This window comes from Ranitomeya variabilis, chromosome 6 (genome assembly GCF_051348905.1).
Source record: "Ranitomeya variabilis isolate aRanVar5 chromosome 6, aRanVar5.hap1, whole genome shotgun sequence".
Classification (NCBI taxonomy): domain Eukaryota; kingdom Metazoa; phylum Chordata; class Amphibia; order Anura; family Dendrobatidae; genus Ranitomeya; species Ranitomeya variabilis.
In genome coordinates, this window is record NC_135237.1 from 353,843,413 (window position 1) to 353,867,558 (window position 24,146).

At 40.2% G+C, this 24,146-nt stretch overlaps 1 protein-coding gene across 5 annotated transcripts in view; it reads right to left on the reverse strand.

The window, feature by feature from the left end:
• Positions 1–3,707: 3,707 nt before the first annotated feature.
• The window catches only part of KIF13A (kinesin family member 13A), a 242,705-nt gene continuing 222,266 nt past the window's right edge, over positions 3,708–24,146 (reverse strand). For 3 of the 5 annotated variants that reach the window (XM_077269946.1, XM_077269944.1, XM_077269943.1), the window contains 10 exons: positions 21,106–21,282; positions 20,491–20,583; positions 20,214–20,366; positions 15,585–15,662; positions 13,791–13,838; positions 12,551–12,662; positions 12,230–12,381; positions 8,941–9,045; positions 6,154–7,177; positions 3,708–4,649 (listed from right to left, as the gene is read on the reverse strand). In XM_077269946.1, the coding sequence (XP_077126061.1) occupies positions 4,366–4,649; positions 6,154–7,177; positions 8,941–9,045; positions 12,230–12,381; positions 12,551–12,662; positions 13,791–13,838; positions 15,585–15,662; positions 20,214–20,366; positions 20,491–20,583; positions 21,106–21,282 (2,226 nt within the window). In that variant the 3' untranslated portion in view covers positions 3,708–4,365. The remainder of the gene's footprint in view (positions 4,650–6,153; positions 7,178–8,940; positions 9,046–12,229; positions 12,382–12,550; positions 12,663–13,790; positions 13,839–15,584; positions 15,663–20,213; positions 20,367–20,490; positions 20,584–21,105; positions 21,283–24,146) is intronic. The other 2 variants (XM_077269945.1, XM_077269947.1) reach the window with 2 other exon arrangements.

The following is a 24,146-nucleotide window of genomic DNA, read 5'->3' on the forward strand; positions in this document are numbered from 1 at the left end:
ACTCAACTCAACGACTGAGGACAGGCTCAAAAACTGTATGAGCCAATCTTCAGGTTTTATCTACCAGCATTTTTTTATATATAGTATTACCTTCACGTTCTTAATTCCTCCATCTCCTCCATTGCCTGTGTTAAAGGTAATTAGACTGCACTTGGATGACATCTGAGTGCAGTCCGATGTTTCACACGCATCCATAGAATTGTATGGGTGTGCGTAATCAGAGTATAGGAGACACTCGCACCATGTGATTAATTTCTCATGCTGAATCAGCAAGAGAAAATAAATCGCACATCCGCATCGCTCATAGTACAACACTGGGCCACATGCTAAACTATAAAACATCAGATAGCACTTGGCCATGTTATATGACAGTGTGAGCGTACCCTAAAAATGAGGGAAATCACCTGATTTGCTAATAATGTATGTTTGAGAAAAGTCTTACAATTTCATCTACTGTTACATGTGTTTTTGTCAGAACAGAAAGGTCTACCATAAGGAGAAAACAGTCCTAGTTCTTAAACATGTGCACTGTGTTTTACTGTGTAGGAAAATTGGATGGGTTCTTAAAATGCTGAAAAATAAGTAACGTTGTGTATGCCAGCCATGTGGAGGTGGCATAAGGAAACGTATTACACGTGCAGAGTGATTTATCATGCCATGTACAGCATTGTGATACCTTCAATGGCTCGTAAATGCATGCATCCTAGGGCGACTTTCTGAAAGAACTCTGTAGCCTGGCTGCATGATCAATACATCTGCAAGTATCATCAGCAAGGGAGCCACAGGAGCATGAGCAGATGGTTTGGGTAACACCAAGGAATGCAGATTATTTGAAATATGTAATCCAGAAATTCATCACTGGCTTCCAATTCACGGTGATGTGATAATTACACACTAGCAGTGGATTCCTTTCATAGTGACACATTGCAAGAATCCTACACTTACTGAACCTGACATACTGCTAAACCATGATGGTGCCACTTTCAACTACAACTAATCTGGGAGATGACATCCAAGAGATCAGGAAGCAGCAAATACAATGAATTATGTATTTTGTAATATGTAAAAACCTGTAACTCAGTAATAATCCACTTATCTTATGTACAATGTGATAACATTCTAATATGTAAAATTCAATAAATACATAAAAACATTGTAAATTATCAGCCATCATAAACTGTTAGGGAATGTGTGTATACATTGAGTAAATGGATGCAGAAATTTCTGCATATCTTGGCTGGAAAAACGCAGCTGCAAAACACATGTTTTTGATGCGTTTTTTGCCACTTTTTTTGACTAATTTGAGTGAGGTCAATGATGAAAAACCCAGGCAAAAATGCACAGAGAATTGACATGCTACAGATCATTTTCTGCACCAAATCTGAAAGTCAAAAATACTCAACGTGTGTATGACACTTCAGGTGTCCCAATCACTTTGCTGGCACCAAGTAGAAATGTAAATCTCATGTATAATACAGGTTTGAACAATGCAAATGTAAAAAATAAAAATCATCATTTATATTTTGTGCTTATTACCCAGGATTATCATGTTCCATAATACTATTAAATATAGAATGGAAAGAAACATTTGTCAACCCCCATTGCAAATTAAGTTTATTAGAGAAATTGACAAACTTTCTGTTGACTTGCAATAAACCAATCAAATAAGAATAATATAAGTGGTTTCTCCAAATACAACACAAAATGCCACTTTTACTGACTACTGCAGTCTTGAATGAGTTGTCCACTACTTATATTCATAAGTCTAGCCTCAGGATAGGTCATCAATATCAGATTGGTGGGGATACGATAAATGGCACCCCCACAGACTAGAAGTTCCTAATGGCGGCTGGATGTGATCAGTTGCAGAGAAGCACAGCACAGCTCCATCAGCTGTAATTTGGCTGTAGTGGGGTGCTGCAGATCCACTCCTATTCCTTCATTTGAATAAGGACGGATATGCGGTATCCGGCTGCAACCACTATATTATACACTTGACGGAACTGTGTTTTGCAGCTTCGGCACAGATCACTTCCGGACGCGGCCGTGAACATCTGATTGGACGAAGTGCTTGGTGTTGCACCTCGGACAATCTAATATTGATGACTGACCTATCCTAAGGATAGGCCAGCACTGTAAAAGTAGTGGACAAACCCTTTAAGAAGTCACCCTCTAAATAGAATCCCTCATAAAAGCAAACATTTGCAACTCAGGTGTTGTCCCAAGCTGGCCTGATGCAACAAATTAGTGGCTTCATTAGTTACATCAAGGGTGCTTAAGTTAACACACATGAAATGGCTGGAGTGGCTATGGGATTTTTTTCACTGTTATTTGATTGCACGTCACCAGAGTGGTCCAAAATGTTAAGAAGTCATTGCTTTGCACAAAAATGGAAGAAGATACAAAAAACCTAGCAAATGCATCGAATGTTCATAGTGATACAGTAAAAGGCATAGTCCAATGTTAAATGTCAACACTGGCTACATTATCTGGACGTGTCAGAAAGGGGAGGCTAATGCCCACCAGCCATCGAATTCCTGAGGAGGCAGTTGTATAAAAACCCTTGCGTGATTGCAATAGACCTACAGCACGATTTGGTGGAAGCAGGCAGTGAGATTTTAGTTTGCACACTAAAATGCATCCTAAATTCTGAAGGCCTCCATGCCCAAACTTCACGGCGTGCAACTCTACTTTCCCAATATTACAATGAAAAAATCTGCTCTTATATGCTCGCAACCATAAAGAAGCCACCAAACTTTTGGGATTCTGTTCTGTGGAATGATGAAATTAAAACTTTCTGGGCCTATGGATCAGCGGTATGTCTGGTGGAGGAAGAATGAAGCATACGCTGAAAAGCATGCGGTACCTACAGTGAAACTTGGCCGTGAATTGGGCATGTTTTGCTTCTAGTAGAATGAAACCTGCGGTGTGTGGAGGACAGGGTGTATTCAATCAAGTATCAGGAAATACTAGAAGAAATTATTATAAACTGAAGCTTGGGCCTCATTGGACCTTCCAAACATCTCATGCATACCTCAACGTCTGACAAGGTTTGGTTTCAGAAGTAGTCCTGGAAGAATCTGGAATTACGGTCACAGACTTGGACCTCATAGAAAATCTTTGACAGGATTTGAAAAAGGCAGCTGCAGAACGCAAACCCAAGGCTAAAAGATGTTAGTCATGAAGGTGGTGAATAATTCGGAGACTGCAGTAGCCATTAAAAGTGGCATTTTGTGCTGAATTTGGAGAAACCATTTGTTATATCAGTTGTGTTGGCTACTTACATTTTTTGTTATTTGTTTCTTACAAAATTGGGGAGGTTGAATAATGTTGATTCCAACTATAATGGGCATGCTTTATATTATAAATTGGCCAAAGGTGACAAAATAGCAAAAATAAGAAGACAAAAGCAGGAAGGACTGACTGTGTCAACGCTTCTTAATTTTAAGACAGGGTTTATAAGCAGTCACCATATGTCGGCTTTCTGGCTATTGTGTAGAGAAATGAAGCGTATGGAAGACGTAATGCCTGTTTATTCTTCCACTGCTCAGTTTACCTCTGAAACACACATACACATTTCTGCTGACAACACGAGGTAGGCAAGAACTAAATATCCCCAGTCTTTAAAGGGACTAAACTACCAGGCCAGTATAACAACTTTTTTTTCCAGAGCCTGCTGTAAAAAAAAGGAGAAAATTAAGGCAACATGGTGTTCATTTCATTTTAATGACTACATTAATGTGGCCATTTAACAACTTTTCGGAAAAAAGCACAAAGCGGTATTTCCAATGGACTGTCCCCATCATTTGCTGACTGCTCGATTTGTGACGAATTTTCCAACTATGACATTATAGGACGCAATTGTATCAACTCCATGTTTCAGTGACGTCATCAGCTGTTCATATGCTTCATTCACCCACTCAAAAAATGGCTGCCTCCATTAGTGAAACAGTTAATGTAGGAATTAACTCGTGTTCTTTGGTAAAAAAAACAAAAAACAAAAACAAAAAAAAAACAAAAGGAAACATCTTACAGTGCCTTTTTATACAGATATGTATGTTCAGTTTATTTTTCTGAATATTTCTATCATTTAATTAAAATATAAGTCCCGGGCATTGTATAGGAATATACATGTATCTGTCTATATACTATCCTTTAGTCGCGTGTTTTCTGTGCAGCAAACCACCTGCCTACAAGGCAGACAAACTAAATAAGAGGCTTTTGTTAAAAAGGTTAGAACAATATTCAGTACTAGACTGAGTAAACATCTGAGGAATAAAACTGTACAGCTGTACAAAAATAGCTTCTCTTTACCCGTCCACAGGAGTTTATACACAGGGGCTGCAGTAGTGCAAATACTGCATCTTAGTTAATCCACGATTTCCTGTTCTCTTGCTTTCTGGAAAAAGCTGATGCAGCTTCATTCCCAGATGGATATTGTGCTGCATCTTTTGTCCTGGGCGATGGGAATCCTTTCAATGTAGCACTCCTCCGCTTGTCTGGATTACATGCCTGTGCCCGCAAAGTGCTGCCATTGTCTCTCTTACTTGGACCAAGTGCTTTAGTTAGCCGGTTGGGTCGCACAAACACACCGTATTTAGGTTTGCAGCGGAAGTATTCTTTGCCTTTCACTGTGCCATCGTGTTTGCCTTAGAGAAAAATGAATTTAATGACCATGGTTAGTAACGGTCTGTTCTTGTCTAAACACCAAATGAAGGAGTAGCAGTGGGACCGTACAGATACTATTACCTTATATACTCAGCCAAAGGCTCAAGGGAAGGAAATAAGCGGCACATCCGTCCACGATATGTAAAAATTTAGTTCATGTTTTATTCAAGATTCATTAAAAACGTGGAATCCAAAAATAGGATAAGATAATGATTGAGGACACTTGGATGCCTGAAACGCATCAGGTTTTTATACATATTTTTTGGATTCCACGTTTTTAATGAATCTTGAATAAAACATGAACTAAATTTTTACATATCGTTGACGGATATGTAAGGACATGTGTCCTTCCCTAGAAGCTTTGGCTGAGCTTCACCAGCAGGACAGGCACCTGACACACAGATTTCAGCCTCCAATATCAGATAACATGGCGTGGTGAACTTCCAAAAACCCCCTCTCCCCAAGTTACCTTATATACGATTTGGCAATGGTGTAACTATAACTTCACTTTTTATTAATTACTATTCTGTTTGGTGACAGGCTGCAGCGGTGACATCCCAACTGCAGCACAAGTGACTGTAGCAGCCACTCATCTGGTTTTCAAATTCCCAACACAAAGATGCATGTGAGCACAACATTAAACAAAAGAGCCCTGTTCTGGCAACAGGTGGGGGTCTGGGGAGTCTGGTTCCACCCACCCAAAATAATGTGGATAGGTGATGACATCTAGGCTGCAGTTAAAGGGAATCGGTCAGCAGGTTTTTGCTATGCAATCTGAAGACAGCATGCTGTAAGGGTTAAAGCGCAGATTTCAGGGATGCCTGCCTCTTATATCAAGCTCCATGGTTTTGTTGGCTTGCAATGATTTTTTCAGCATCAGTAGCTTATCGTGGCTGTTCTCCTGACTTCACCGTTGTCAGGGTCAGAACAGACTTTGACTGTGGCATACCTTTACTGTATTGTATTTTAAAAGTTAAAATAGTGAATAGGAAACTATCCATTAATTTATGTGTAAAGAGTTATTCCCATGTTCTGATATGGAGAAAAGCTTTGCAATTCACTTTGTATTAAACTTCCTCTCCGTTCTCAAGAAAGGAGCAATTTTTAATTTTGTTTACCGCTCGTTGCCTAGGTTACCGGACACCCCTGCAGTCCTACAGTAGTGGTTGAACATGTGCGGTGGTTATAAACTCTTTTCAATAGAGCTTGTAATCACTGTTCTGAGTCTAGCGAGATCGCTAAAGCGCTCTCTTCGCTCCCAATGCTGGCAAGCTTGAGTGCAACTACGCTCTTCCGATACCGCAGAGAGAAAGCTGCATTGGGGGTGCACTGCTCCTGAAGAACCAAGTGGATATTAACCATTTAAAGGGAAGACCATTTCTAAAATCTATATTATGTCTAACAGAGGGTTACTCCAAAAAATTTTCCCTTAGCCAAAACCAATGTCTAAAGACAGTATAATACCAGGGTTATGTTACTCCTTACCTAATTGAACATGAAGTTCAACACCAACCCATACACCACGGGAAAAGTCCACAGTGCCTATATATCGCACTGTTCCGAGCTTGTTGTCGCCAATACATACTTGGTCACCTAAGGACAGTAGGCATGGTGTGGTATGGGATGGATGGTCTTCACAATCATCAGAAAGATCTAGATGAATCTTTTCAGGCGAATGGCTTTCATAAGAGCAATACTGAGAATTGTAGCAGAATGTGGCTTCGCTCTGTTTTTCCGCTGTCAGTTTCTGGTCAGATGCATTGTGTGGATCATCGGAAATAACAGAATCATAATCTAGAACATTTACTCCTTTGCTTTCGCCTTTAGAAGAGTAAATTGGTGGATCTTCACGGTGTTCAAAGTCTTTCCCATCATCTACTCCCATGAATTCTGTGAAGGAATGATCTTCCAAAATATCACATGTATGTTCCACAGCAACCTCACAGGGTAAAAAGTTGACAAAGTTTCCTTTGTCACAGTCCATAGAAGTAGACGATACACTTCTACACAATACAGCAGCATCTTTTTCAGTAGTGCAAAGTGGCTCTTTATCAAAGGCACTTTTTTCCGTGAAGGTTGACTGGTTGTTTGGACAACTGTTGTCATTGGACTCTTTCTCTGCACAAGATTTGCCATTTTGTACAGACTGCTGTCCAGTAGGTTCTTGGTGCTCTTGGCTTTCCAGGTCTCTTGCCTGGATAGCTAACTGATCCATACTTTCGCTACAAGCTACTACAATGTCAGAGAGAGTAATATTAGAAGCACTATGTGACACATAGCCACTGGTAACACTGCTGGTGGTAGGGCTCCGAGAAACGTCTTTATCCAAAGAATGAGAACAACCAAAATCAGCTTTAGAATGTATCCAGTCCCTGCTGTCCAGACTAGCATTGTAAACACTGAAGTCTGCAAACTCCTCCGGCACGTAAGGCTTGAAATCATCAAAACCAGAGGAGCGCATTACTTTTTTGGTTGATCCATCAAATTCAAGGTCATCTTCGTCAGAATCCTGGAAGAAAAATTGGCAAAATCATTAAAATGTTTTTTCCAAATTCATTTTTTTTCCTAATTATACAATAAAAAAGTAATATCGACTTAGTGTCATTTCTATGAACAGCTTTACAGTTCTCGAGCTCATCAGTGCTATACAGTTTTATATATATCTTTTATAGTTATATAGTATCATTGTGTAATATTTCTTACCCATACCAGTTGTCCTACACTCCAGATAAATAAAACACGTAAATGTACATACACATGGCATACAGACATACTTAATTCTCTCACTTATAATGTGGGAATAGCAGTTTCGGCCTGTGTATACAGTGCGGATGGTAACAAGTAGTCATTATGTATTAAGACATAATGGAAGGTCTTTGATAAAGTCCTATAAATTACTCTATAGATCTGAATCCCAATGTACAGAGCGACTATACTGAATTCACCTCCTGTTGGCCTTGTGCACGGTATCTGGCACTTAGACCTAAAGGTAAAAGAGCAGCAAGTGAACTTAGTAGTGGATCAGTAAGCTTTATTACTAGAAATGACTATATATTCCATGATTAGTCCTGTTATTTGGTTATATAGCTCCTGATGTAAACTTACAATTCACATTCTACCTGCTTAGTTAAAACATTTTAGTGCTCAAACACACATTACAGTGTTTGAGTGATATACCTTTTAATCCTCGTTTTTTTTTTTTGTTCTTTTTTTAAAAGACTATATTTATCTTAAGATGTAATGGAATTCAGATAAAAAGCTCCATGATAACATGTGTAAGATGAACACTGGGGGACTACAAGGAGCAGAAACTTTAAGGAAACTGCCAGAAGATTTTTGCTGTTTTTTCTAAGAGCAATATAATGCTGGGGCAGCAGCTGATTCCAGGGATGTGTCACTTGCTCAGCAAATAATGTAGATTGAATACAATCAGTGTTTTATCAGCAAGAAATTATCACTGCTGGACTAGGTGGTGCATGTAAGATAGTCCAGCTAAGCTGTGGAACCCCGCCCCCACCACTGATTGGCAGCATGCTGATGATGCACAGTGTACACAAGAAGCTGCCAATCAGGTGTGTGGGCGGGGTTATACACAGCTCAGCAGTCTGACCACTGCTCCATCTTCAACAGAGGAAACAGGGATTCTACCAAAACTGCAACAAGCAGCCCAGTAAGTGATACATCGCTAGAATCAGGCTCTCTGCCCCTACATCATGCTGCTCTCAGATTACGTTCCAAAAACCTAATGACAGATTCCCTTTAGCAGCAGCTTTATTTTCACATACTGCAGATAACAAGAAGGAAAATAATAATAAGAAATACAACTATAATAAACAATAGCATGTCGGGAGAAGGGGAAATTACTTTTCCTTACTGTCATTGATATAAGAATAGTCAAAAAATGTTTTATGATGGGGCGATGTCTTCTAAGTATAAGGTTAGTGAGTAGGGCAGGGTCAGTAGCACATAATCTGGGCAGCATTATATAACGGCATGTTACATAATGACAAGCTGAATGTGTTTAAACAGCATGGAGTGGAGATACTAACAGTAATCAAGCTGAACTAATGACATGAAGCACATCCTCCCAGCCGCAGATCTGTCTGCTAATTGGATTACATAATCATTCCGGTGTGGAGGCATTTAATGTACACAATTTACCATCACAGACAATATCCTGGACACAGCTGACGCCAAGTCTAGTGACAACCAGTGGCACAGGCATTTCTGATACAATATCGTAACACACCAAAAGCTAAAATAAGAACTTACAATGGCATCTTGATGAACATTACTGGTTTCTACTGGCATGCAGATGGTATTAGGTCCAGAAGGCACAGCAGTGCCAGTGTTACTGGTCAGTGGTGAAGACATGCTCTGCAAAGGTTAAGACACACAACACATCACATAGACCACAAAACATCACGGGAAGCAAATAACGCTGGTGAAAAAGACATGCAATGGAACAGGAATCCATGAAGACTGTACATGCTGTGTGTAGGACATATAACAGTGATGTAACAAAGCCACGGACCATGCTTCATTAGGGAAGGAGCAATTGTCAGCGCTTGGAAAAAAAAAACGGAAACGCATAGCTTTTGCTTTGATATTTTCTGGGTTATGTAGCTGGGGTTAATTACTTACACTTAACACTGAAGTTTTACATTTACAGAATTCTCTGGAAATTTTGTAAAGCCCTAATGACTGGATTAAAAAAAAATTGAGATATCACTACAGAAAGAGTAATTTTTACAAAGTTTGATATAGAAAAAAAAAATCAGTTTCAGGGGGAAAAAAAAAAAGACATGAGTGGTAACTACAACTACACTAGAGAACACGTACTACATAAATGGTGTGATAGTGGAGAATGCTGAGTGCCCCACGTCTATGTACATGCTTAAGGCTGTCCAGCCGCTCCTCTGATAAAATTCTGGGGTCACTCTATATGTCGGCTCTTATGGATCCGCACACTGTCAGGATTCTCCAGTATTGAGGGCAGAAGCGGGAGGTCACATGACCACAAGTATGCACTTTGCTTACTTCCCAATTAGACAAGCTCGGCCTCAGTCATTTCACTTGTACGGAGAAAGGCCGAGCTCGTCTAATCAGTGTGTAAGGATTCAGAGGTCAGATACAGCAACTACAGACTTATCGGAAGACCAGACAGCCCCTTTAAACACAGAAAACATTGCTAACTGGAGTCGTAGTAGACAAGTATTATGCCCCTGCATCATTTTGATATGTTTGTCACAATTTTCTCAATTTCAACTAACTCTACAATCACACTTTCATCTTAACATGTTTGTCTTTTCTGGTTTTAGTAAAAAACAAAGGATAATCATAAAAAAAACCTTCTGCTGCATAACTGATGCAACTGAAAGCAGAGGAACCGTCTTTCTTTATCTGTCAGGTTTTAGAATGGAAGTAAAAATTCTGTGTGATAACTTTCATTTCTGTCAGACAAACCATGGGGTGCCTCTACCTTTGTTTCCATCAGTTATGCAATGGATCCATTATTAAGACTAAGTCCATGTTCTCACCTTCAGTATTTGGTCAGTATTTTACCTCAGTATTTGTAAGCCAAAACCAGGAGTGGGTGATAAATACAGAAGTGGCGCATATGTTTCTATTATACTGTTTCTCTGACTGTTTCACTCCTGATTTTGGCTTCTGAACACTGATGTAAAATACTCACCACATACTGAATGTGTGAGCGCGGCCTAATTCTGTTTCTTCTCAAAAACTGGACAGCGGAATGGAATATCCAAAGACAAGTGTGACTATAGCTCATAAATGCATACATCTTTTCACACTACACAAATCTTCCTCCTTGTGTGTAGAATTGATCAGGATGTCTCAACTGGATGACACATTCTCAAAAGTACGTCACCCATCACACAGCTGACACCACCAGGGAAGGCTGCAGCCAGGCCTAGATTCCGTCATCTCTGTCCTGCATCCATGGGGAAAGACTCTAGTGGCAAGAGATGAGGAGGTGGGAAACCAGTGAACATGGGACTATGTTACCACCCAGCAACGCACCACAAGACGCCATTTAGCCCAGGCCCTATACCTATGTACATACTCTTCCTTACATAGAAACTGTAGCCATTGCAAACATGTAGGACACACTGTAAACAGTAAGGGACAATAAAACGAAAACTAAAAGTAGTTCTTACATGGAACCGGTCACGTGAAAAATTCTATTAACCTGCAGATATGGGGTTAGTTTATAGGTTAATAGCATGCTGGCCCTGTCTGGTTCCTGCACTTTGACCCCCGCTGCCGGGTGGAGATTAACCTTAGACCATCCCCCCCGGCAGCGTTCGGGTCTCAGGTGACACCGGTTCAGTCACCACTGTGTACGGAATGTGGCTGCCCGTAAAGGGGTATTCCCATCTAATAATCTTATAACAATATTATTACATATCACTACTTATACCATAACATAATGATTGGTGACGCTCTAACCTCTGGACACCTGCCGATCATGAGAAGAATTGGTTGAGATCCCTTAATCTTTGTAAATAAAAACACTTCTACTTGTTGGTGTTTATCTTTTGGGAGCACCAGATCACCTAGTCACCTCACCCTTGCTATTTATTGGCTGCCGGACTCTTACTCGAAGGTGATGCCAGCGGCATACTAAGAGGTCTGTACCTGATCACAAAACCTGGCCCTAATAGTCCACTACGGAGTGCTGCCCTGTGTTACACAACCTTCTAAAAAGGGAGAGTATTTGTCTGTCATTCACATCATTCCTTTCCTACTAATACTAGGCTCATATAATGCTGAATTTCCCTCTTTATTATAATAATCTTTTTTTAGCTTTTATTTCTTAATTTCTGACTTTTACTTTCTATATTAGTATAAATTGGTGTTTTTGTCTGTGCCATTTTTACAGTCTTCATTCATTTAGTGGAAAAGCAGTGATGTTCGTGATTGTTGGTTAGGAGAATACTGATACTGCAAAAACAACAGAAAATATCAACAAATTATAAAAATAATGTGCATTTATAAAATATACTACGTAAATCACCTTTAAATTGTAAGTCATATAACGAACACTGTAGTTCTACTAAGCCAGGTGCCCCCATGGTCCGAGAGCTGCTCCATCTTCCTGAGACAGGACAGCATATTCTGTATTGTCATGTCACTATGTGAGTAAGCATGGCTGAGCAGAGCCCCCTTGTATGTCACCGAGGAGGCCGCAAACAGGACTGACTGAGCCACCAAAGGAAGCAATCAGTCAACACTATTTTCACACTGCTCTAGTCACAGGCCAACACAAGAAACGTTGTCCTACATCGACACAAAACTGGAAACCATGCAGCAGAGACCGGCAATGGCGCAGAGACCGGCAGTGGAGCAGAGACCGGCAGTGGAGCAGAGACCGGCAGTGGAGCAGAGACCGGCAGTGGAGCAGAGACCGGCAATGGAGCAGAGACCGGCAATGGAGCAGAGATAGGCAAAGGAGCAGAGACCGGCAGTGGAGCAAAGACCGGCAATGGAGCAGCCGGGCTAATAGAACTGTATAAATAAGACTGTGTTCTGTGTATACCTCTTGACTAAGTAATGGCTGGGTTTCAATAGGAATCTTTCTTTTGTGCTCTTCTCTCACAGGCATTAACGGCTTGAAAAATTTTGGTGGGTGAGGAGAAAATGTTTTGAATGGACTTGATATTAAGGCCTGGGGGCTTTCGGGTGCGCCACCTAAAAAAAAAAAAAGACAAATATTCTACTTACTGATAGATCTCTTAATTTCCTGCCTTTTTAAAGTATAACACTATGTTTGGTCACTATTCTCTTTTCAGTTTTGCAGTGTTCTGGTTTCCAAGCTCATTAATCTGACAGTAATTAATTATACAAGAATGAATATTACCGCCCCCACTGTCTCTTCTTCTCGGCGATTCGATGAGCTGACTTCCATAGCCAGATACATCTTTGTAGCTGGAGGAGTATTCAGAGACATCCAGCTGGTTTTCCAACCATCCCTTGTGAAGACATAAGAAAATCAAAGCCTCCAAATATAAAGGACAATACAGGTGAATCACTAAAACTTGCCATGGAGACAGCAGAGCTCATGCAGTGCTTACAAACTCATTGCTATTGAGCTTGTAAGCACTGATTTGGAGCTGGACAGGGTCACTGTAACAAGCAGTTACATCCTAAGCTTCAATGCAATGTTGAGGAGCTAGAAAGCAGAGTTGGTCGATCTCCAAAAAGGGGAACAAGCAGTTCTCAAAAGAAAAGTGCAAAAATTTTAAAAAAATGGCTGAAATTTTAAATAAAGCAGTAAATTGCAAAAGTGCTTGTTTTTACGTACACTATCCAACATTATCCATTTATGACGCTGGAATATCCCTTTAAAAACAAAAACTGTGAAACATACGGTAAATGTTTTCAAAGAGGGCAAACCTCGTAGGCCATTATGGTAGATATACTCTTGGATATCGTCAGAACTAAGCAATACCTTTAGACATAGGTAATTTGGGCACTTAGTGCTGCAGCACTTTTTAAGCTTTTTGTATTCAGGTGCTATTTTTGAGACTATGTTAATGTCTAGTAGATGTATATTTTTAATGGTAAAAACATATAATAATGTTCGATAATCTTATTTTTCTTTATTACGCCAGTCATTGATCACCGTGACATATTTGGTACAATTAAGACGATTCTAAATATTTAATTCTTATTTTAGTCTTTTTTAGTTCCCTCTTGTTTATTCTATTTTCCTTCTATTATTTTTTGTTATTAGTTTTGATTACCAGATTCATTACTAGTTAAAACTTTTTTCATTTCTTCTAGAATGAAAATTCTCTTTTATATAATTTTTATGCTTTAACTGTAATGTACTGGTATATGTCTAAATGGCAGTGCAGACATTATGCCAATGTATAACATGGACAGTCATTGATACAGCACAGCAGTTACAATCCAAAGGATAATCACAAGGATCTGGCAAATGATGACCCTCATCTCCAGCTCTATATATTGGTAGAGGATTACTACATTTTCATCTAAAAGGAAACGGTAACCTCTTGGGAAGATTTATTCATTTCTCCTATATGAAATGCATTCCTCATATTATTGAAACTATATCAACTAATTAAAAAATGTACCTTGTCATCGTCATCACAACCTGATAAATCCAAGCGACTAGATGATGCCTAGAAATTAGAAAGAAAAGTAAAATAGTTCCCTGTACTAATGAATAAAAACTGCAGTTGTCATAGTAATTAGTGATGAGCGAGCATGCTTGGATAAGGTGTCATTAGCGCATGCTCGTGTGCTAATAGAGTATTTTCGGCGTGCTTGAATACTATGTTCGAGTCCGCGCGGCATGTCTCGGGATTATTCGACAGCCACAACACATGACGAGATTGCTTAACAAACAAGGAATCCCCGGATGTGTTTTAGGCTACTTTCACACTTGCGTCGGTACGGGTCCGTCGCTAAGCGTCGGCGCGACGTACTGACGCACGTTGTGAAAATTTGGCACAACGTGGGCAGTGGATGCAGTTTTTCAAAGCATCCACTGCCCATTGTAAAGTCCGGGGAGGAGGGGGCGGAGTTCCGGCCGCGCATGTGCGGTAGGAAATGGCAGACCCGACGTACGAAAAACGTTCCCTTGAACGTTCTTTCGTGCCGACGGTCCTCCAAAACACGACGCATCCAGTGCACGACAGATGTGTCACAATCCATCGCTAATACAAGTCTATGGGAAAATGCAGGATCCTGCATTCTCAAAAAACGACGGATTGTGACAGAAGCTGAAAAGCGCAAGTGTGAAAGTAGCCTTAGCTGTCGGACCACGGTGAGACATGAAGCCGCGGGAACTTGCGCACACCAAAGATACTCTATTAGCACAGGAGCATGCTCAGAAAACACTTTATATCGGAGCACGCTTGCTCATCACTAATAGCAATACATACATAGAATTGTTAATTTAAATTAAAAAATCTTGTTCTAGTCTCACAATATTGAGGGAACTTTTAATATCTTCTTACAAAACGTAGTCCTTTTTGTTAAGTCTCTGCCTACTCCTTAGCGCCATTTTTAGAAAGTACATATATACATATCTCTCTATATATATCTGTATCGTATATATTGTATGAGAACATGTGTGTGCCTACTGTTCTATTCTACTGATGTAATAATTCGTATTATGTAAAGATGTAATAATATTTCTTGCAGTGGCCTCTTTCTCAGCAGTAATACAAGGTATATGTGGAGCGGAGGGGGTGCATCTGACGGTTTTCCTATCAGGGTCCCGGTTAAATAGTGTAAGAGATAGAAGGAGGGAGAGCGGAGTGCGGCATATCACAGTGTCCGTATTCGCACACATGGGAAAGTATGCACAGACAGAAGGCGCAAACTGATGGAAAACAACAATCCTTTTCTTAGATAGGTTTTGTTTTTCTCTGCATAAGTAAAAAAAACTCCACCACTAATGTTACTAATACTCATTATCATAACATTCATAGCCATAAGCACATGACAGGGCTCTGCACAATATATCCGACACCATATAAGAAAAGAATATTCACTCCTATTAAAGGGGTTGTTCACCACTAAACCAACCCCTTTAAGTGCCACGCATAACATAAAAAAACAAACAGTTCCCTTCTGCGATATCACTGCTGCGATTACTGGCAGTCATGTCACGTTATGTCACACAGCAGGTAGTCGGAACAGTTCCGTTTGCCAGAAGTACGGAGGCTGCGGACGATCAGTGACCACTGATTGCCTGCAGCGGTCACATGACATTATCAGGCGACAATTGGGAATTGCAGCACCGACATCTCAGGAATGACACCACCTTTCCATATCACCTCTCCGTATATGGGTAATATATTCTGCGGTCATACACTGTCGTGGGTTATATCATGCCATTGTTAATGAAACATACTCACATTATGCATATTGGGGGTGCTGAGGCTCCTGCGAATGTGCTTCGTTTTATTAGAAATGGCTTCCTTCACTGTAACCGCCTGGAAGCAGGGAGTATAAAGACACATTAATATATATTAATGTAGAACACTATATTGTTTACAAGATGGGTTCAAGCACAGAAATCTATTCAGCAGTTCACAATATGGCAATTTTGATGGGTGTCGATGGCACTTATAAAGAGAATCTGTAACCAAAGTTTTACTACCCCATGTGAGATCAGCATAATGTACTGATTGGCAGCTTTCTGTGTACACTGTGCATAGGCAGAAAGCTACCAATCAGTATTGGGGGCAGGTTATACAGAACTCATGAATATAGAGGTCTACATGGCAGCAGGTTTGCTAGTAATCCAGTGAATATCTTGCTGATAAATCAGTGCTTTTAGCAAAATAACAGCAAACAGCCCAGTAAGTGACACATCTTTGGAATCAGGGTCTCTGCCTCTACAGATTGGCAAAGTGGCAAAAACCTGCTGACAGATTCACTTTAAAACCTTTGTATACAACCACATTGTCTCAATGCTGTAAAGAGCGGGAATACGACACACAGACAGGTACTTGGGGCCTTAAAGAGGTTGTCCACTACTTAGGATAGGTCATCAATGTCTCACTGGTTGGGGTTCGACACCCGGCACCCCCGCCAGTCATCTGTTCTCGGTGTCGATGATGGTCGCTGGCCGGAACTACTCAATTAGGGACCTGCTCCGTCTTCTGGTAGCAGCGGCAGGGTACTACACATCCGCCTCCTATTAATCAGAAGACAGAGCAGCAAATCACTCGAGTAGTTCTGGGCAGCCGTGGGTCTGATGAAGGCTCCCATGGCGGTCATCTTGGTCCTCCTATAAAGTCCAGCTTATAATATAAATGTTCAAGCATTGGCAGGTTCAAGTTCCTAAAAAATCAGAATCAAATCAGTATTCTGGATACTGACGCTAAATACGTCCTACCCGTGGGGTAGCATATTAATTTGATTCCACATTATTAAATATCATGCATTTATATAGATTTTTATTATTGTATTTATTTCTTGGGAATTATATATAAGTTATATCTGTTCCTGATGACCCAATGACGTCACTGAACGCGCGTGCAGAGGGTTTGTCCTCCAGCGGGGTTTTTAAACTATTGAGTTCTTTCATTTAGGTTATAAGTAAGCGGTGTCTGCCTCGAAACGCATCAACAACTATGGACTAAAATAAGGGGACTTTTTCCCTTTTCGCACAAGGCCTACTTGGCACACCATCCTTTTATGGAAAATAATTTGAATAAAATTGAATATGTTTCAGATAGTTTGGACTTTCTCACGTAACGGTGGATTTGGATTCCGTGCACTCATTGAGGCAGGGGAGCAGGAAACCTTCTTCTATACTATCACCATAATTGCACTGACCTGAACAATCATGTCGCAAGTTCATTTTTACCGTACATTGAACGCCATAAACACCAAATGTAAAAAGTGGTAGAAAATTTCACAGCAGTTTGTAGTATTTTCTCCATATTTCTGTACATGATATAGTTAAGTGAATAGTGTCATTGCAAAAGTATGATTAATAACACAGGTCAACAAAAAAAAAATTTTTTTCTGGTGTCCAAAATATTTTAATGAATTTGGGGTATTTTTGGGGTGCTGATTCTGAATATGCTATCAGTTTTGCCAGATTGGCTCAAGTTTTTGAGATTTTTGGTATCTTATTTATAGCACTTGTTGGTAAATGCGACGCATCATCTCATTAATTTCTTTGGATTAGTACTTGAACTGAGCAGTTCTCAATATAGTTTTGTGTTAATTAGTGTTCTAAAAGTGTGTTCATAGCTTGATTTTTGCACTAACTTTATGTTGTTGTCTGTTTTCCAGTGAAAAGCATGAACTCATCAAGAAGAAGTTGTCTTAACGATCCAGACTCATTCTGTTACATTTGTGGTGAATACACACTGCCAAAACATAGAAGAAACATAACAGACTTCGTAAAAAAAGTGTATTTTGCCTATTTTTGGGTTATGCTTGGGGACCAAGACAAGTTTTGGGCACCACACATAGTGTGCAAAGCATGTATCGAATTATTACGAAAATGGAGCAAAGGACAAAGAAAAAGCTTCAAATTTGGTGTTCCAATGGTGTGGAGAGAGCCAAAAAATCATCATGATGACTGTTATTTCTGTGCAGTGCAAGGATTCAATAAGCATAAGAAACGAAAATGGGAGTAACATGGAATCTGCAAGAAGGCCTGTCCCTCATTGTGAAGATGTGCCTGTACCTGTGTTTACCATAAATAACAGTCATCATGATGATTTTTTGGCTCTCTCCACACCATTGGAACACCAAATTTGAAGCTTTTTCTTTGTCCTTTGCTCCATTGTCGTAATAATTCGATACATGCTTTGCACACCATGTGTGGTGCCCAAAACTTGTCTTGGTCCCCAAGCATAACCCCAAAATAGGCAAAATACACTTTTTTTACGAAGTCTGTTATGTTTCTTCTATGTTTTGGCAGTGTGTATTCACCACAAATGTAACAGAATGAGTCTGGATCGTTAAGACAACTTCTTCTTGATGAGTTCATGCTTTTCACTGGAAAACAGACAACAACATAAAGTTAGTGCAAAAATCAAGCTATGAACAAACTTTTAGAACACTAATTAACACAAAACTATATTGAGAACTGCTCAGTTCAAGTACTAATCCAAAGAAATTAATGAGATGATGCGTCGCATTTACCAACAAGTGCTATAAATAAGATACCAAAAATCTCAAAAACTTGAGCCAATCTGGCAAAACTGATGACATATTCAGAATCAGCACCCCAAAAATACCCTAAATTCGATGAAATATCTTTGGCACCAAAAATGCTGTTGACCAGTGTAATTCTAACAAAAGTTTAAGCTTCCTTGACAGTCTTTTTACAGGTTTTTTTTGCATTGGTATTTACAAGTGTTTTATGGGTGATATACTTTTTATACAGACAATTATTATTATTATTATTATTATTATTATTTATTGTTATAGCGCCATTTATTCCATGGCGCTTTACATGTGAGGAGGGGTATACATAATAAAAACAAGTACAATAATCTTAAACAATACAAGTCATAACTGGTACAGGAGGAGAGAGGACCCTGCCCGCGAAGGCTCACAATCAACAAGGGATGGGTGAGGATACAGTAGGTGACAGTAGACAATTCTAAACATCTTTTCATACATTTTTCCACATTAAGGAACCCACACATGCTATGTTTTTAAAAAAAAAATGAAAAAAAAAAAAAAATCAGTATTCCCCCAAAAATCCACCCCAAAAAACTAAACACCACAAAAATAGATACATTGTTTATAAGCAAACCTAATATTTCCGTACTGACTTTTGCCTAACATCTGTCTGCTGTGCCAAAAAGCACCGTAAAGCCATGTTCACACTTTGCGGTTTTTACCGCGGAACTGCCGCGATTTTGATGCTGCGGGTCTGCAGCAGTTTCCATTGCGTTTACATTTACATGTAAACCCTATGGAAACCGCAAACCGCTGTGCACATGCTGCGGGAAAAAACGCGCAGAAACGCAGCGGTTTACAACCCGCAGCATCACTTCTTTGTGCAGAATCGCTGCGATTCTGCACACATAGAAATGCATTGAACCGCTTACTTCCCGCATGGGGCTGTGCCCACGTTGCGGGAAGTAAGCGGTTAATGTGCGGGTGGTACCCGGGGTGGAGGAGAGGAGACTCTCCTCCAGGCCCTGGGAACCGTATTTGGGGTAAAAAAAAGAATTAAAATAAAAAATCATGTTATACTCACCTCTCAGCGCTGCACGCGGCCGGCCAGAGTTGCTGTGCGAACAGGACCTGCAGTGACGTCGCGGTCACATGACCGTGACATCGCGGTCACATGACCGTGATGTCACGAAGGTCCTTCTCGCACATCATCTTTGGAGCCGGACCGCCGGGTGCCGAGGAGATCGAGACGTCAGAGGGTGAGTATATAAACTTTTTTTTTTTTTAATTTTAACATTACTATTGATGCTGTATATTGCTGCATATGCAGCATCAATAGTATAGGCGGAAACCGCAAAACAAACCGCGATAAATCTGCAGGGATAACCGCAGCGGTTTTGCCCTGCAGATTTATCGAACCCGCAGAGGTCACTCGCAAAGTGTGCATATGGCCTTAAACATACATGGCTGCAATAGAGCGGTAAGACTCTGGTTTGTGCCACAGGAATCAAGAGGACACGTCCCTTTAAACACTGGGTGAAAGCACAAAGTGAATCTTTATAACCAAAGAGTACAAAGTGTCAAAAAATCTATCAAGATCAACTTTAATAGATGTTTAGTGTGAGGGTCGGTTCACACGTTCATCTGAACATCCCATCTGAATACCACTGATCCCAGTGCTCTCCGCGTGCTGTCCGATTCCTGACGGACAGCCGGTGACCAACAGTACGCTAGTGTGAACCGACCCTTACGGTGACCCTGAGCCACACTGTCCAAATCTTTATACAGAGGAGAAGAGCCCAATTGTGGAAGTGAAATATCTGCATCTGGAAAATTCTGAAAACATTTAAAAAAAAAAATAAAAAAAAAAATGTCCAACGTCTACTTGCCTGCCGTAATCTCTCCAGACTCAGGATGTTCTCCACCTGCAGGACGCCACGGGTATACTTTTCAATGTACGTTTCCCCATCAGATGTTGCCTCGTATTCGCTCCGTGCTGCCATCAGAGCTAGGGTTTCTCGGTCTTCAGCCTCTTCTGTTGCCTGATGGTCAAAAACCAGAGACATATGCAGGATTATTCTAAACTTTTCCCCTTATAAACATATCTTGTTTCTATCCAAGCATTTTCCAGCTATTCTAACCCACACACAGGCAGCCAGAAATAACCTTTGGGATGTTGGACACTATTTCATAGCTAACTCCGCTGCTGTACAGAATATTCTTCGTGGACATCCTTCGCTTTAAGCTTTGGGTAAAGCTCTGCAAGAAAAAATAAAAAGAATATGGTTCCTGATTTCCACACCGTTATGTCTCGAAGCCCTGCAATGTCCTGTGGTTACCCGGCTCACTAGCGTCTACATTACGCCACAAAACCTCGCTATTTCCCCCGACAGCCGCGTTTCTACTCACACACAGGCATATCAATATATCGGAGTCTACTAGATATCTGCTTTGGGAACCAAGTTTCTGTTTTGCATAAAAAACGTGAAAACCCAAAATAGTGATTATTTGTGATTGACATTGCTAAAGGGCTTGGTTACAGTTTTCATTGTTTACTTAAATACTTTCATTTAACACTAAAAGTCATTTTTTTTGCCATTGGGTTTCATTAAAAATTTGGCATTGTTTGGTTTTTAGGTCTCGTAAATCAGTTGACAGGAGCTAAAAAAAAAAAACCCAAACAGGTAAGATAATTATAATTTTTTTTAATGAAACCCAATTACAAAGAAGATGTTTAGCTAAAAACACATCCATTGACCCTCTTTTCTATCTGGCAGTTACCTGTTTATTATATACATTAACTGCAATTCTTTTCCGGAGAACCAGCTCCATAGCAGCAGGGTGACTCAGCTGTACTGTGATCTTCACAATGAGATAAATGCGCTCATTCTGGGGAGTTGTTCGGTTTAAGTGCACCGAGTCATGGATTGCAGAGTCCCAAGAAGCAATGGCCGAAACCTGAAAATGACACAACAATACACTGAATTCTGTCATAGTATAGTCTCAGACACCGACCTTTCCCTTAAAGGGGTTTTCCCACAAATAAAGTAGATTTTAGTCAATAGATCTTGTAATAATAATAAGTTCCACAATTGGATGTGTTTAAATAAAATGTTCCTGTGCTGAGATAATCTTATAAATGTGTAAATGTGTACTGTAATGGCTGTGTCTGACCATACAGGGACATGGTCTGATCATACCACAGCTCCTGGGCAGGAGAGGAAGCAGAAGAGTATACAGACAGGACAGCACAGGATCGCAGCTGTATTGTCCCTGACTTTGATGCCGGTTCCCACATGACGTAAATATACATCATATGCCACAAAGGGGTTAAACACATCCAATTATGGAACTTATTTTTATTCCAAGATCTATTGAGTAAAGGTACAATATTTGTAGGACAACCCCTTTAATGCAATAGAACCTTTAAGATTATGGCCTGGTGGCATTTTATTGCTGTTACACGGTGTGCCGCAAAATACAACAATTTGCATGTCAACACTTGTAGCAGGATACCAAGAATAGCCCTGTCTGTTAGATTGCCAACCTAAAGGGGTACTCCCATTTCAAGATTCTATCCTAATATGTAGTAGATATAATAACAACAATAATAATAATAATAGCAAATACCTCCAATTAGAAATGTAGTATAGTTCTTCTCATTTGCCATATCTCTTTCTTCATGTGTAAGGCATTGCAGTAGTTTAGGTAACTGTCACAATTTGAGTAGTTGTAACCATGCATACGTAAGCTACTGCAATGTCCCAAACATGAGATAAGCGACATAGCTTATCAGAAGAACTATACTACATTTGTAATTGGAGGAATTTGCTAATATTATTACTACTACACCTACTATTGAGACAGGATCTTGGAAATGGGAATGCCTCTTTAAAGCCATTAAGGCAAATGTATTTCCAAGTATTTCAGTGAAGGGCATGAAATCCCTTTAATCTCAACCCACAAACCCTACTACATAAATACACTACCAAAACCGGACTACAACAATTCATTATATCAATGACACATTGGCTTAACCCCTTAGTGACAGAACCAATTTGGTACTTACTGACCAAGCCAATTTTTACAATTCTGACCACTGTCACTTTATGAGGTTATAGCTCTGGAACGCTTCCATGTATCCCACTGATTCTGAGACTGTTTTTTGTGACATATTGTACTACAAGTTAGTGGTAAACTTTCTTTGATATAACTTACGTTTATTTATGAAAAAAAAATTGAAATTTGTCAAAAATTTAGAAAATTTTGCAAGTTTCAAACTTTTAACTTTTATACTCTTAAAGCAGAGTCATATTGCACAAAATAGTTAATAAATAACATTTCCCACATATCTACTTTACATCAGCACAATTTTGGAAACATATTTTTTTGTTAGGACGTTATAAGGGTTAAAAGCTGACCAACGATTTCTCATTTTTCCAACAAAATTTACAAAACCATTTTTTTAGGGACCACATCACATTTGAAGTGAGTTTGGGGGGGGTCAATAAAACAGAAAATACCCAAAAGTCACACCATTCTAAAAACTGCACCCCTCAAGGTGCGCAAAACCACATTCAAGAAGTTTATTAACCCTTCAGGCGCTTCACGAGAACTAAAGCAATGTTGAAGGAAAAAATGAACATTTTACTTTTATCACAAAAAAATTACTTTGGAACCAAATTTTATTTTCACAAGGGTATCAGGAGAAAATGGACCACAAAATTTGTTGTGCAATTTCTCCTGGGTACACCGACACCCCGTATGTGGAGGAAAGCCACTGTTTGGGCGCATGGCAGGGCTCATAAGGGAGGGAGCACCGTTTGACTTTTTAAGTGCAAAATTGACTGGATTCAATGGTGGGCGCCATGTCGCATTTGGCGACCCCTGATGTTCCTAAACAGTGGAGAACCCCCAATTCTAACTCCAACCCTAACACAGCCCTAACCCCAATACACCCCTAACCCCAGCCCCAACCCTACCCCTAGCTCTAGCCCCAACCCTAGCCCAACGCTAACCCAAATGGAAAAAAAGTTTTGAGAACTTTCCCACGCAGCAGTGATGCCGTAAGGGAGATCACCGGAGTTGATCAGCTGATGAATTCAGGGGACTTCTCACACGGCAGATCAATGATACATTGCGGGAGGATACCTCCTGTCAGTGAGTCGCCAGCGTTCGGGTAGATGTGACTGTTCTACACTCGAAATCGCCGTGCGACACTCGGGATTACGTGGACTAAGGTGGACAGGTGAGTATATGGTGGTTTATTATCTTTTATTTTTTTCTAGAAGACGTGTATTGGGGATTAGGCGTTAGATGAGTTTATGTTGATTTTTTATTTTACATTTTTTCCAGGAGACGAGGGCATCGGGGATTTGGTGTTAGGGGAGTATAATGTGTTTTTTATTTTTATTTGAATATGTATGTAATTATTTTACATGTTGTGATATTTTTGTTTTGTTCTTTTTCAAGTGTGAGTACAGGCGCCGGCTGAGGAGAGACTACGTCTCCCATCAGCGGCTCCTGCCATCACTGTTCTCGGTGACAGCAGACGTAGGCTGATGGGAGGAGTAGTCTCATCAGCCCGAACCTGCTGACCTGTGGTAAGTGTTTTACCGCGGCTCACAGTATCTCTGTGGGGTCATTACCGCTGATAAAAACTACCGCGCCGGTGTTTCCCATGCTGTCACACAGACAGTGTGGTAAACACCTTAGGAAGACGTTAAAAACGCAAACAGAAACACAGCAAATCTGCAAACATTTTTATACCTGCGTTTTTTGCTGCAGATTTGACTGACTCAATTGAAGTCAATGTGTGGGAA